Source organism: Typopeltis vanoorti, chromosome 18 (assembly GCF_054136105.1).
Source record: "Typopeltis vanoorti isolate ZY-2024b chromosome 18, IOZ_Tvanoo_1.0, whole genome shotgun sequence".
In the NCBI taxonomy this organism is placed as follows: Eukaryota; Metazoa; Arthropoda; class Arachnida; order Uropygi; family Thelyphonidae; genus Typopeltis; species Typopeltis vanoorti.
This window is the reverse complement of record NC_143566.1, coordinates 41,073,728-41,088,348: the sequence shown is the minus strand read 5'-3', so window position 1 is coordinate 41,088,348 and position 14,621 is coordinate 41,073,728. Positions and strand designations below refer to the sequence as shown.

At 36.0% G+C, this 14,621-nt stretch overlaps 1 protein-coding gene across 3 annotated transcripts in view; it reads right to left on the bottom strand.

The window, feature by feature from the left end:
• Positions 1 to 12,874, bottom strand: part of LOC150096612 (putative ATP-dependent RNA helicase DHX35) — a 437,463-nt gene extending 424,589 nt beyond the window's left edge. For all 3 annotated transcript variants that reach the window (XM_090408561.1, XM_090408562.1, XM_090408564.1), the window contains exons 1-2: positions 12,792 to 12,874; positions 8,906 to 9,030 (exon numbers count right to left, since the gene is read on the bottom strand). In XM_090408561.1, the coding sequence (XP_090264687.1) occupies positions 8,906 to 9,030; positions 12,792 to 12,825 (159 nt within the window). In that variant the 5' untranslated portion in view covers positions 12,826 to 12,874. The remainder of the gene's footprint in view (positions 1 to 8,905; positions 9,031 to 12,791) is intronic.
• Between the last annotated feature and the right edge of the window lie 1,747 nt (positions 12,875 to 14,621).

Here is a 14,621-nt window from a genome sequence, read left to right as displayed (position 1 = left end):
TTGGTAGGTGTTGTGGTCCGATATCAAATGGTTCATTTTTTCAATGTATGCTGTACGGTCTAAAAGGACAGTGGCATTGCCTTTATCTGCTTTCGTGATTATAATGTCTTGGTTATTTTTTAAGGATTTAAGGGATAGATTTTTGGTTTTGTTTAAGTTGGTGCTTAGTTTTTTGTTTGAATTTAGTATACACGATGTTTCCATTCGTATTTTATCAGCCAAATTGGTGGGGAGGGATCTTAAACCTCTCTCGATATGATAAACAATATCAAGTTTGTTCATTGACCTTGGAGCAATGGCGTAGTTCAAACCTTTTTTTAGCAGTGAGAGTTCACCTTGGGTGGGATTGTGGTTTGATTGGTTGATAACCAAGCTGTGGTCCGATGGTGGTTAGTTGCTCCTAACTTCGTTTGTGGGCTATTGGCTGCTCCTTATGATGTCGGTTTGTGATTGGCTGTTCATTTTGTTATGGTGAACTGATGGTCTTGTGCTTTTCTGTTGTTGTAGGGCTTGAAATTTCATTACTAATTTTTCTTTGTTTTTCTTTCTTCATTAATAAAATTAAAAACATTACACTCAACGACCAAGATTTATTAGTCAGCTTTGACATAACATCCCTTTTCACCAATCTCCCAATCAATGACACTATTTTGCTCCTACAGAACATATTTCCACACGACATCACGGCCCTCTTTGGCCACGTACTCTGCTCCGGATATTTCGTGTGGCAAAACAATTTTTACCTTCAAAAAGAAGGTACAGCCATGGGCTCATCGCTTTCCCCCTCAATAGCTAACTTTTATATGGAAGACTTTGAGCAACGTGCTCTAGAGACAGCATGTCTAAAGCCCAAAATTTGGCTCAGATACGTCGACGATATTTTCGCCATTTGGCCCCATGGCTGCGAAGCTCTAAATACATTCCTTAGCCACCTAAACAAACAGCACAAACATATCCAATTCACCACTGAAATGGAAAAAAACAACACTCTTCCTTTCCTAGACACACGTCTTCCCTCTGGCTGTCTCTCCTTCTCAGTTTACCGCAAACCTACACACACAGGCCAATACATACACAAAAATTCTTATCACCATCCAACACAAAAACTAGGTGTCATAAGCAACCTTAAACACAGAGCTCTAACAATCTGTTCTAATGAACAAGCTCTAAACCAGGAATACAAGATCATCAACTAAACATTTATAAAAAAAATGGATAGAGTAAAAAAAAACTATTCACAAGATCCTCCATAAGGATACCAGTAAGAACAAAAAAGATTTCAGGAATGTTATTGCCATTCCTTATGTTAGAGGCATTTCTGAAAAAATAGACAGAACACTACACAAATACAACATTAAAACCACCTTTAAACTCCCAAATAAGTTAAGACACCTACTCAGTTCTTCTAAAGATCCTCTTCCACACCTAGCCCACCCAGGGGTATACAAAATACAATGCACATGTAACATACCATACATAAGGGAAACAGGGCAAATTATCCCAATCAAACAAGATGAACACAAACGACACATTAAATACCTCCATTTTGGAAAAACCAGCCTTCCTGACCATGCACTCTAAACATACCACAGAATTGATTGGAAAAATATCAAGTCCTTACACTGCACCAAAACCTGGTTTGAGAGAAAATTTAAAGAGTCATGTGAAATGCTCAAACACAACCCAAATCTCAACAAAAACGATGGCCTAACCATTTCAGAAATGTGAAGGACCCATCTACAACCTGTATAACAACCTAAACTAGCCATAGAAAAATCCCACTACAAGAAGACAACCTGGTGAAGTGTTTGTAACATTCAACAGCAACTGAAAGAAAAATCATATTATAACAATCAGAACTGTACAAATCCAGAAGAATATTAATACATGAGGACTTGAGCAGTTTATTGTAGTTGTATTTATTTATTTATATTTATTTATTATTTTTATTTATTTATTTATTTATTTATTTTTTATCACTAGAGGTCAGGCTATGGAAAAGGATTAATTAATACCGGTATACAGAGCTAGAGCATGTAGCTTGGTTCCTTAAACACTTGTATCCTTCCGATGATGACCTCAATACAGGGGTCGAAACGTCAAGTTTTATTTTATTAGTAATTAATAAAATAATCTGTTCAACACGTGTGTTTTTGTGTCCCTAAATTTATAAATACGAATGCTGATGACCATGTAACCCTAAAAGAAATAATATTTATATATCGAGAAAAATTTGGGGTGCTGCAGTTCCATAGTGCATATGCATAAGCCTCCCCTGCTCATAACTCTCCAAATTTGCACCATCTGCAAACAACTATATATCACCATTTAAGCCCTTTCCAATGTCATTTACATATAAATTAAACAACAATCAGACCCCTGGGGACTTTCCTCTTCTGGGATATCGCTCCCCAATACATAACCTGTTAACACCTGTCAGAAAGCCAATCTCCAATCCAATGCACTAATCTAATATCCAATCCAATCCAATCTGTTCCAATTTAACACTAGTTTGTCATGTGGTAATCTATTGAAAGGCTTTGCAAAATCTAAATATACTACTGTATATGGCATCCCTCTTGTCCGATGTATTTGTCACTTGCTATAATAAGTAAGCAGATTGCAAAAATACGATCTTCCTTTAGTAAACCCATGCTGTCCATTAAAGAGCATTCCACTGCTGTCCACCCAGTTCTGAATCCTTGTCTTTACTAGTTTCTCCAACACCTTGACCACAACTCCAGACAAGCAGATTGGCCTATAATTCAAAGCCTTAGTCTTATCACCTTAATCTTATTCCTTTGGGATGTGGGCTAATCTAATACTCATGTTGAAAATGATCATTAAAGATGTTGTTAACTCCCTGGAACATTCCCTCAAGACAAGGGGTGATATACCATCAAGTCCCATGGCCTGATTGATATCAAGTTTACTCAATTCCTCATATACCTCCTACTCACTCACCATCACTGGTTCCTCCCCCATTCCCCTGCTCTCAAGTTCTGCATTATGATACAATCACAAGGATTGAATACTTTAATGAATTGCTCATTTAACATCTCTACTATATCCTCCTCAGTGTCTATCATTCTCCCATTACCACTGACCAACATCATCCTCCCATAATTATAGGATTAAAATATGATATATGGCCAGTAAAAGGAAGAATGATTATAAGCCTCAGCTTGCACTACCTTCAAGGGTCAGTCGCTGCACTATCCTGGTATTTGCTTACTCTTGGAATCGACGAACTTTATATAGTTTCTATATTTGGCATGGAACTCTTTGAGTTTCTTATTCGGCTAAGAAACAATATGGGATATAATATCCCTTAACTTAAATAAGTTCATGTCGCCAAATTGAAGCCTTTGGCTCTTCATTATAATTAGTAATTTAATAGGACACCTCTTGGCAATTCTCATAGAAGGGATGCAAGTTCTGTTCGCTACAAACTTGCTATTAACTAGGTCTACCTACTCACTGATGAGACCTCAAAAAAGATTGAAACCAGTCTGGATGTGACCTTCTCTCATAATGTTGAACAATAATACAGCTCCTAGGAGTTAAGTTCACATTATGGGTAAATATCAAGAATAGCGATTGGAGCTTGCTCCACCCTTTATATGAGTTGCCTCAGCTTGCACTACCTTCAAGGGTCAGTTGCTGCACTATCCAGGTATTTGCTTACGCTTGGAATCGCCGAACTTTATATAGTTTCTATATTCGGCATGAAACTCTTTGAGTTTCTTATTTGGCTAAGAAACAATATGGGATATAATATCCCTTAACTTAAATGATTATAATCATTCGTCCTCTGTAGGATTTCTTTTGGTGTCATTTGCTAACTGCTGCTCATACTGCACTTTTGCTGCCCTTACTGAGTCACCTTCCTTGTTTGCTCTTTGTACTCCTTATGTAGCTGATTATCTCCACTTATTTTGTGCCACCTCCACAGTGCCATTTTCTTCCAGATTGCATGATTTACCTCTTCAGTCATCCATTTCACACCTACCTTATTTAATCTCCTGACCTTCAGAATACACTCAGTCATTGCCTCTGCCAGATAATTCCTGAGTAGAGACAACTGATTAGAGACCACAGACAGCATTGATTTCCATCCCATGCAATTCCTCATTTCATGATACTCTGCAAGCTGCCTCCTGAGTTTTCCATAATTATTATTATTATTAAAAGAGACCTCCAGTGAGTCAGAAACTCACTGAAGGAGGCCACATACTACATATACCAGCTATCATACTTATTCTTGAATTCATTCACACTGCTTGCACTCGCAACATCCAATGGCAATCCATTCCAATCATGCACCACCCTCTGAGAGAAAAATCTATCCTTCACCCCTTCTTAGCGGCCTTCATTCTCAGCTTCTAAGAATGCCCTCTTGTCCTTTCCCCACCCTCCATAAATTGAAAAATTCCATCAACTGAAATCCTGTATGATCCTTTCAGAAGTTTGTAAGTCTCAATCATATCACCCCTCTTTCTTCAGTCTACAAATTCTCAATCTGTCTTCATTATCAATATTCCACAATCCTGATATCATTTTTAATACTCTACTTTGTACTCTCTCCAATATATCAGAATCACAATGGAAACCAGGAGAGCAGACCTGCACACAATAGTCCAAGTGAGGTCTTATCAAGGCCTCGTAAAGAGGCAAAATGACATCCTTATCATTACATGTGAATGTTCATTTCAGCATTGCAATTTTTGAATTGTGTTTGCAATCTTTGCACATGGCCCCTGAACTTCAACTTCCTATCTACTAACACTCCAAGATTCCTAGCCTCATCAGTTTCTTCTAACATAATACCACCAATATAATAGGACATTGGATATCTAATCATATTGAAGTGAATGACTTTACATTTACTGAGATTGAACTGTCACCCATTTTTCCCTGCTGCCCATAATTCCAGCCTATTCAAATCATTCTGCAAGTATTGCATATCAGCAGCATTCCTCATTACTCTACCTATCTTTGCATCATCAGCAAATAGCTGTATGTCGCTTGTCAAATCCTTTTCAATATCATTAATTTACAGATTGAATAACAGTCGACCAAGCACTGATCCTTGTGGTACACCACTTGTTACCTTAAATCTTACAGACTCACATCCCCCATATACCACTTTTTGATATCTGTCAGTCAGCCATCCTCTTATCCATGCTAATATTCTATAACCCAAACCAATTTTCTTCAATTTATACAACAGTCTACCATGCTGTATTCTGTCAAAGGCCTTAGAAAAATCCAAAAGTCATATCCATTCCCCTTGTCTAATTGAATGGTAGCATTGTTATAGAATGTGATCAAGTTACTAAAACATGACCTTCCCTTAGTAAACCCATGTTGTTCATTGCAAAGTAGAGATTCACTGTCAACCCATTTCAGAATGCAAGCCCTAACCCATTTTTCCAAAATCTTCACCACTACTGCTGAAATACTAACTGGTAAATAGTTGGATACATCGGTCTTTGCACCACCCTTATGCAATGGAATTACCATGCATTCATTCCATTCCTGCGATCACCTGCCTTATAGTTCCACATATAACTCTTTCTCATAAAAGTCCTCATATGGCTGGCCACCATCCAAGTGTTCACTTCATGGTTACTTTCACCAACTGAAGGATGATGTGACACTTCATTTACAACAATATCTTCTAATGAGATAATCAAATCCAAGATCCTGGATCCACGAAAACATAAATAAATAATAGTACATAAATATATACATAAATCATTTTGTTCTTAATAAGTTTAATTCATAGAATTCACTTGTCTACCTGGAGTTACACAATCCTGATTTGTAGATAAGCACTGACCTGCATATCTGTTAGTTTCTCTTTCCTTAAATTCCATCAGATCATCAGTTAGAAATGCAGATTACACTGCAAAATGGATTTTCTGCATCAAGTGGTAAAAGTAGCTCATCTTCTCTACTGTACTTGTGAACCAGTACTACAGTATTACTTACCGGATTCCATTTGTTTGAAACTGAAAATTCAGAAACCTTACTTTGTGAAATATCTTCTTAGTCAGATGAGGAACTGCTCTGTAAATACAATATCCAACTGAAATCACCTTCAAAATTATTCACTATTTCTTCAAAAATTCAAACTTCATCAAATGCAGTTTTTTTTTTGTTTTTTTTTTGACAGCAGCTCAGGAACTCATCAATAGAACATCTGGATTTCCCACATATGTTTCTAGTTTGTTGGCTTTCATCAGATGCATTCTTCTTATAGAATATAGAAGGATATATTTTCAGTTAGGAATAGATCAACTTTTACTCCCTACATGCATACTATCCAAAGACTGGAAGCAGCTGTTCCTATATACGAGGGTAGTCTGAAAAGTTTTCGGCCTAACAATGAAAAAACTATTTTACAATTTCAAAATTATTTTTATTTTTCAACATAATCTCACTTAAGACTAATACATTTATTCCAGCGATGTTCCAGCGCCATTATCCCATCCCTGTAGTGGTTCTCAGTAAGATCTGCAAAATACCCCTCTACAGCTGCAATCACCTCTTAATTCAAAGGAAAAATGTTGACCAGCGAGGAAGAGTTATAGTTTGGGGAAGAGATAGAAGTAAGAGGGAGTCAAATCTAGGGAATAGGGTGGATATTCCAACAATTCATAGTGCAGGTCCCTTAATTTTTCCATTGCCAAAACACCTTTGTGAGCAGGTTCATTGTCCTGATGAAAGATGATTTTTTTCTTCTGCAAACCAGGTTTTTTCTCACGAATTTTTTCGTCTAATCTGGTTAAAAGATCAGAATAATATCCCGGTTATTATTTTACCCTTTTCAAGATAATTAATAAACAAAATGCCTTTAGCAATCCAAAACACTGATGCTGATGGAACTCACTATGTCTTCTTTGGTGCTGAACAACCGGCTTCTGTCCACTGTTTTGACTGCTGTTTGGATTCTAGTGTGTAATGGTGAATCCAAGTCTCATTCATAGTAAAAAATTGATGCACAAAATCAGTTTTATTCTTGTTAAAACACTCCAAGCACTGTTCAGAGATTTTCATGCAAGTGCGTTTTTGATCTCTGTGAGCAAGCGTGGCACCCATCTTGCGCAAAGCTTTTCATATGCAATTCTTCATGCAAAATATATCCTGCATGTTCTTTTGAAATGCCTATAGTCTCAGCAATTTCACGCACTTTAACTCGTTGGTCATCCGATACCATATTGTGCACTTGATCAATGATTTCTGGTATGTTACACTTTTTGGATATCCTTCACATGGATCATCTTCAAACATGGTTGGTACGACCATGTTTAAACTCAGCAGCCCATTTCTTAATTGTTGAAAATGAAAGAGAAGAGTGTCCAAAAACTTTTATGAACTTCGAATGAATTTCTTTTGGTGTTAAACCTTCTTTTACAAAGAATTTTATAACTGCATGATACTCAATTTTATCCATTTCAAGGGATACTGACAAAACATTTACTTCAAACAGCTGTATAAAACAAACTACTTGATAGAATGACTTGCAATTTCACATGGATGCTTATGACAGATGTACCAACTTAGAAAAAAAAAATCTTGCCGATAGTGTTCCTATCTATGGTCGAAGCCGAGAACTTTTCAGACCACCTTTGTATTAAACAACATGCCATCCCTATCAACTATACTGCAGCTGAAAGAAAAACAAGTAGTTTTATTGTATCACTGAATAAAGTACAGAGACATTTGCAGTCTGTGTAATATATTTGTCAACAAATAGTATGCAATTAGAGATAGCGTAACTGGGATAAAAATGGCACTACCTAATGAAACACATGTCCCCTCCCACAGAAACTATGCTGCACAGGCTCAAGCAAAACCATTTGTTGTACCACCAAACACAGTATCTAACTAAAAATAATTGTCCTAGCATTTGTCCAAGTTTTCAATTACATGAAATAAATGTTTGTTCAATTGCATTTGAAATTTTCAATGTCATTAAGACAGATCACAAATGTTATCTTCAAATAAAATTCTACCAAAAGAGAGTTGCAACTAAAATGTTTGTATATAAACTTTGTGTCAGTGAGCCTGCCCACCTGACACAGAAGCAGCACACAAACAGTAATGAGAAATCTTGTGGGTAAGATAAACATGCAAAACACTTTGCAACATGAATGTGTTAAAGGACACACTGTATATATGTCTCAATCATATCACCCCCCTCCACCTCCTATTCACAAGGCTTTGCAATTTACATTCTCTCCGTTTGTGCTCATACTCCACATTCCAAAGACCACCGACCACCTTTGTGAATCTTCTCTGGACTCTTTCCAACATATCCTCATCAACATGAAACCTATGACCTGTGCACAAACCTATGATCAAATCTTGAATGGTTTCTTGAATATTTTAATACATTTAAATAAATTTTTATAAACTAAAAAGACCTCCACAGTGCCTTCTAATTCCAGCTTTCATGCTAATCCCTTCATTTATTTATCTGACACCTACTTATTCAGCCTTTTGACCTAGAGAATACATCTATACATTGATACTATTAAATATCTCTTTGTCAGTGCCTAAGAAGCATTTAGCTCCTTCCTGCTTAGCTTCTCATTCCATGCTATAGCTCCAAGCTGTCTCCCAAGATTTTAATAATCACTGGCCTTGTAGTTCCACATACATCCTTTCCTCACAAAAGTCTTCATGTGGCTTACTGCAGATAAGGCTTATAAAATTAAAATTCTTCACTATCCAAAATCAATGGATTTTAAGAAAAATATCATAAGTGAAATAAAAAAAAAGTTTCAACACACTCAAAATGTCAAGAGGTGTCCTTTGTGATCTAAAAGTAATTAATACCTATTAAAATAATTACAACAGTAATAAATAAAAATGAACAACATAAAAGAAATACCTTAAATATAGGAAGCTGTTGACGCTGCTGCACAAGAGATAATGATATATAAGGATTATATACAAAATTTGTCCTTTCTCCATTATCTTCTTTCCTTTCTTCTGCTACTCCAAAAACTTCTGAAACTATAGAGAATTTTCAAAATTCAGATTCAAGTAAGATATACAAAAAACTGCAATATCTTTACAACATAAACTATGAACAAAATGCACTACCTAATACAATGCATTTAAAAAAAAAAAAGTAAAAAGTCAACAATTAGCAAATTTAAAAAACATTACATACACACAATAGGCTGCATGGAATGTTAATATAATATTCTGATGTCATTCAGGAATGGAATAACATGCCCATGGGCTCACCACTTTCTCCCCCAATAGCTAACTTTTATATGGAAGACTTTGAGCAACGGGCTCTAGAGACAGCATGTCTAAAGCCCAAAATCTGGCTCAGATACGTCGACGATATTTTCGCCATTTGGCCCAACGGCCGCGAAGCTCTAAATACATTCCTTAGCCACCTAAACAAACAACACAAACGTATCCCATTCACCATTGAAATGGAAAAAAACGACTCTCTTCCTTTCCTAGACACACGTCTTCCCTCTGGCTGTCTCTCTTTCTCAGTTTACCGCAAACCTACACACACAGGCCAATACATACACAAAAATTCTTACCACCACCCAACACAAAAATTAGGTGTCATAAGCACCCTTAAACACAGAGCCTTAACTATCTGTTCAAATGAACAGGCTCTAAACCAAGAATACAAAATCATCAACCAAACATTTATCAAAAATGGATACAATAAAAAAACTATTCACAAGATCCTCCATAAAAACACCAGTACAAACAAAAAAGATTTCAAGAATGCTATTGCCATTCCTTATGTTAGAGGCATTTCTGAAAAAATAGACAGAACGCTTCGCAAATACAACATTAAAACCACCTTTAAACCCCCAAATAAGCTAAGACACCTACTCAGTTCCTCTAAAGATCCTATTCCACACCTAGCACACCCAGGGGTATACAAAATACACTGCACATGTAACATACCATACATCGGGGAAACAGGGCGAACTATCCCAATCAGACAAGACGAACACAAACGACACATTAAATACCTCCACTTCGGTAAAACAGGCCTTTCTGACCATGCACTCCAAACATACCATAGAATTGACTGAAAAAATACCAAGTCCCTACACCGCACCAAAACCTGGTTTGAGAGAAAATTTAAAGAGTCTTGTGAAATGCTCAAACACAACCCAAATCTCAACAAAAATGATGGCCTCACCATTTCAAGAATGTGGAGGACCCATCTACAACCTGTATAACATCCTAAACTAGCATTAGAAAAATTCCCACTACAAGAAGACAACCTGGTGACTTGGTGAAGTGTTTAGAACATTCAATAGCAACTGAAAGAAATCATTTTGTAACTATCCAGAATATTAATACATGAGGACTCTAACAGTTTATTGTAGTTGCATTTATCTATTTATAATTTATATATATATATATATATATTTTTTTTTTTATTATTATTTTTTTTTTTTTTTTTTTTTATATATATATATATACAGGGTGTTCGGGATAAATTTGACAGTTTCGTAAGGAAAAAGAAAATCTTCTTTGTATCTATTAAATTTAATGAATTGACAAAAAAACATTACAGGCAGAGTTAATTACAATACTATCAACAAGATTTACTCAAAATAACCACCATTAGCATCGATCACAGCTTCAATTCTGCTTCGGAACCTCGAACAAGCTGATGCTACAGTCTCCCTGGGAAGGGCCGCAAAAACTGTTTTAATTTTATCCATTAACTGGGCTTTTGTATAATTGGAAGTGCGATTGGTGTCTTTTTCAACTGCGCCCCATACAAAATAATCCATGGGGTTAAGGTCTGGGGAGTTTGGAGGCCAAACATTTGGACTGGTGAAGTCGTAGAAATTTTCAGACAACCATTTTTGACTTTTCCCAGAGGTGTGGCAAGGGGCCGAATCCTGCTGCCATACATACGGCCTACCATTGGCTACCCTTGTTATCCAGGGCTTGACTACAGTTAGCAACTCCACGAACAAAGCCCGAATTCCAATGCCAGGGTTCTTCAACACCTGTTCCTGCAGATTTGCGAGGAATTCTGCTGTACGAACGCAATCAGATCGTCTGCTAGGGATCTTTCTTCTTGCTGCATCCTCGTAGTCACCATTGCAAGTCTCTAGTTCATGCCTGATTGTTTTTACTGTATTCAGGGAGCATTGGGCAGCAGTCGTAATATCCTTATTTTGATGGTGGGCACGAATCATCATGATACAAGTTATTCTCTTCCATGATTCAGGTGGGTTCCAGCTATCCATCCTTTCTGACATCTTGTATATGAATGAAGAAGGGTCCAAACTTTTAAATAAAGAGAAGTGTGTGTTAATACATGTAACTTACGGAAAAATATAATTAATTATAAATATGTCAAATTTATCCCGAACACCCTGTATATATATATATATATATTTTTTTTTTCCATTTGTTTTTCTTTTCTATCACTAGAGGTCAGGCTAGAAAAAAGATTTATTAACTACGTAGATTTAGTTTACTGGTATAGAAAGCATGAGCATGTAGCTTGGTTCTGCATACAGTTGTATTCTTCCAATGATGACCTTGATACAGAGGTCGAAACGTCAAGTTTTATTTTATTTGTAATTAATAAAATAATCTGTTCAACACGTGTGTTTTTGAGCCCCTAAATCTACAAATATGAGTGCTGATCACAGTGTAACCCTAAAAGAAAGAATTTCATATTGAATTATTCACTTACAGTATTAAGCACATAAATATAAAATATTTCTATATTTTCTATGTCTTCTGATTCAACAAAGATCATCAGATTATTTTCACATAATGTAGAAATGAGTAGTACAGTGTAGATGGCAAATATGGATTGTAGTGCTGTATAGTACATGGAATTCTGTTCCTGGAAGTGACATGTAATAACAATAAGTGAGTAATCTTGTACAGCAAAGTTCCCTTTAATGGTTTCTCAAATAGCTTGCTCTTCATTTCATTCCAATAGCAAAAATAAGGAAGATATTTTCATCCTTTCTAGTTGAATATCTTAATTACCTAACCCATATCCCATAAAAAATGATAATAAAAGAAGAAAACTATAATAATAATTTCATGCTTGGTTTCTAGTTGCATCTGTATTTTTTAATACATTTTTCATTACTATTTTGCATTTGTATATAATGATCATTCCTTGTAAGCATGCAATGTTATAATACTTCATAAAATGAAGTATTATAACATTTTACAACCTTCCCACTGTTATATACCGTACATTTTAATATCATATTTAAGTGTGCAGGGAGGCTACTACTAATTTATTGCAATTTTCAGCTATAGGGCTACTAAAGCGGTCCTTTTAACATAATGATCACTTATTCTGCATTAATCCCTTTTAAGTGCCGACTGACCTATTTTGGATTTTCATATAAGTTTCAAATATGATTTTGCTTTAAAAAACAAAACAACAAAAATCTATAACAGCATTTTGAATTTCCTAAGACTACCTATTCTCAATGCTTCCCCTAATCAGGGTGCACGCACACACAAACTTTCGAGAGGCCAAGCCATCCTTCTCTCCTCCCAGCATTAGTTTTGAAGTAAAAGCACATTTTGTGTGTTTTATAAAATTAAAGTAAATATTAGTTCCTGCATTAAAAAAGTAGAACACATTTTGTGTGCTTTTAGGTCATTCCTAATTGCCATAACCACACACAGTGGTAGAAGTCGACTCTTTTTTTATTTTTTCGTTATTTATTTTAAAGTGAACGTTGGGACAGTGCGCAATAATTATTAACATTAAATTATAAATAATCTACCTGGTTTCAGAAACCGTGGTTTACAAGATGCCATGCTCAATATGATTTCATAACATAACAAGAGTCACACAGTTCAAGAAAACCATGCGTGAATGTTGACATACAGATTACGCACATTAAATGCCACCTATTGGTCATATTAGAATATACAGTTTTTGTGAGTGTGTGTGTGGTTTGATTTCTTTCATGGTTTGTTTTTCAAAGAAAGACTTATAGTTCATGTCTAGTCACCGAGTGGATAAAATTGTTCTAAGCCGTTCTTCACCTGGTTCCCGAGTTGGGCGATCTCTGGCATGGGGAAATGGGCGTTTTCTCCCAGAGACTGGTATTCTTCGTCCTGTAAACTCAAGAAATCGACTGTAGAACCCACATTATTTCAGACAATAGCAAATCCTGTTAGGATTAGTCACCAAGAGATGGTAGCCCTTGTTTCCCTGTCTCTTGGTGCACCATTAGATTACCTATAATTAAAGGTAATCCAGGGCCAGCTATCTCTGAGATCGAACTGCCTGTTCAGTCTTCAAAAGCTAGATAGGGTTAAAAGGTCTCGCCTACCTCCTATAAGGGAATAAAATGTGTTAGCTTATTATTAGTAGTAGCAATAGTGGTAGTAGTAGTAGTGGTATATTAGTAGATTTTATACAGCGCAGATAAATAGCGCAATAGCAAGACAATTTAGGCTGAAAGTTTATATTTTCAGTGCATAAACACTTTCAAAACTTGTAGTTTCTAAGGCAAACTTAGTTTGCCCATTTGTTATAAAATAATATTAAATATTATGTATGCTTCCTTTTAATAAAATTACGGTACTAATAATTGTATTTTCAAATATAAATTATTCATAACCCAGTTTTGGTGGTTAAAGGGTAAAATTCATAACCCAGTAATAAGTGGGTAAAGAGAAAGAAAGAATCTAGCAAAGTTTGGTCGATTGTTAGAGCCTCTGCTACTAATGGCTCGCGAAAAGTTAAGCAAGTTTGAGCGCAGTTAGTAGATAGAAGGGATTCGATTGTTGGTTGATCGAGAGTGTGCTGTTGGCATACTCTACCTCGATGAGACTTTGGACTCCTTGGAGGTGTCACATAATAATAAATAATTAACAACTTTATTAAAAGTGGGGATATTCATTTTGAAACACCAAATGGAGAAGTTCTGTTCTAAAGAACTGACGCGGATGCAGTGAAGGAAGAGAGTAAGACTTTGGCGTTTGATATACTTGTGTTTGGAGTACATGTAAATGCTGACTAACAGCTGCTGATGTTCTTAAGGTATCACAGGAAGTGGAGGAATGGTAGTGGCCAGTTCGGTGGAGCAACACCCATTAAATTACCTATAAAAATCGCATAATGCAGAAAGTGTCTATGAGAAAGTGCGAGTCCAACGTCTATGAGAGGAGAAGGTATCCTATTAAGCAGACTGCCCTCTCCTCTATATAATGAAGAAATTTTAGGAAGAGTTGTGTGCTCCACCCCAAATATGAGAACAATTTTCTAGCATGGTCGGATTTCTAATTCAGAAGGTATTGAGAGTTAGGAGAAGAGTAGTATTTTGAAGAAAACGTTTTTTGGATGGTGAAGGAAGTGAGGATATACATATTCTTTACGATACCATAATCTAGTTTTACTCACCTTTAAGTGTACTGAGCTGAGGGCGATTACTCGATACTTTAATGTCATGACTTTATCTGTATGCTTGATTTCTATATTCCGTTTTAGGGATCTCAAGATAAAGGCTAGCATTTATGGCCAAATTAGTATGAATTTATTCATGCAATACAGGGTAATAATTAATTCTGGAGCACAACTGGACGGATATCATATGCACTAGGAG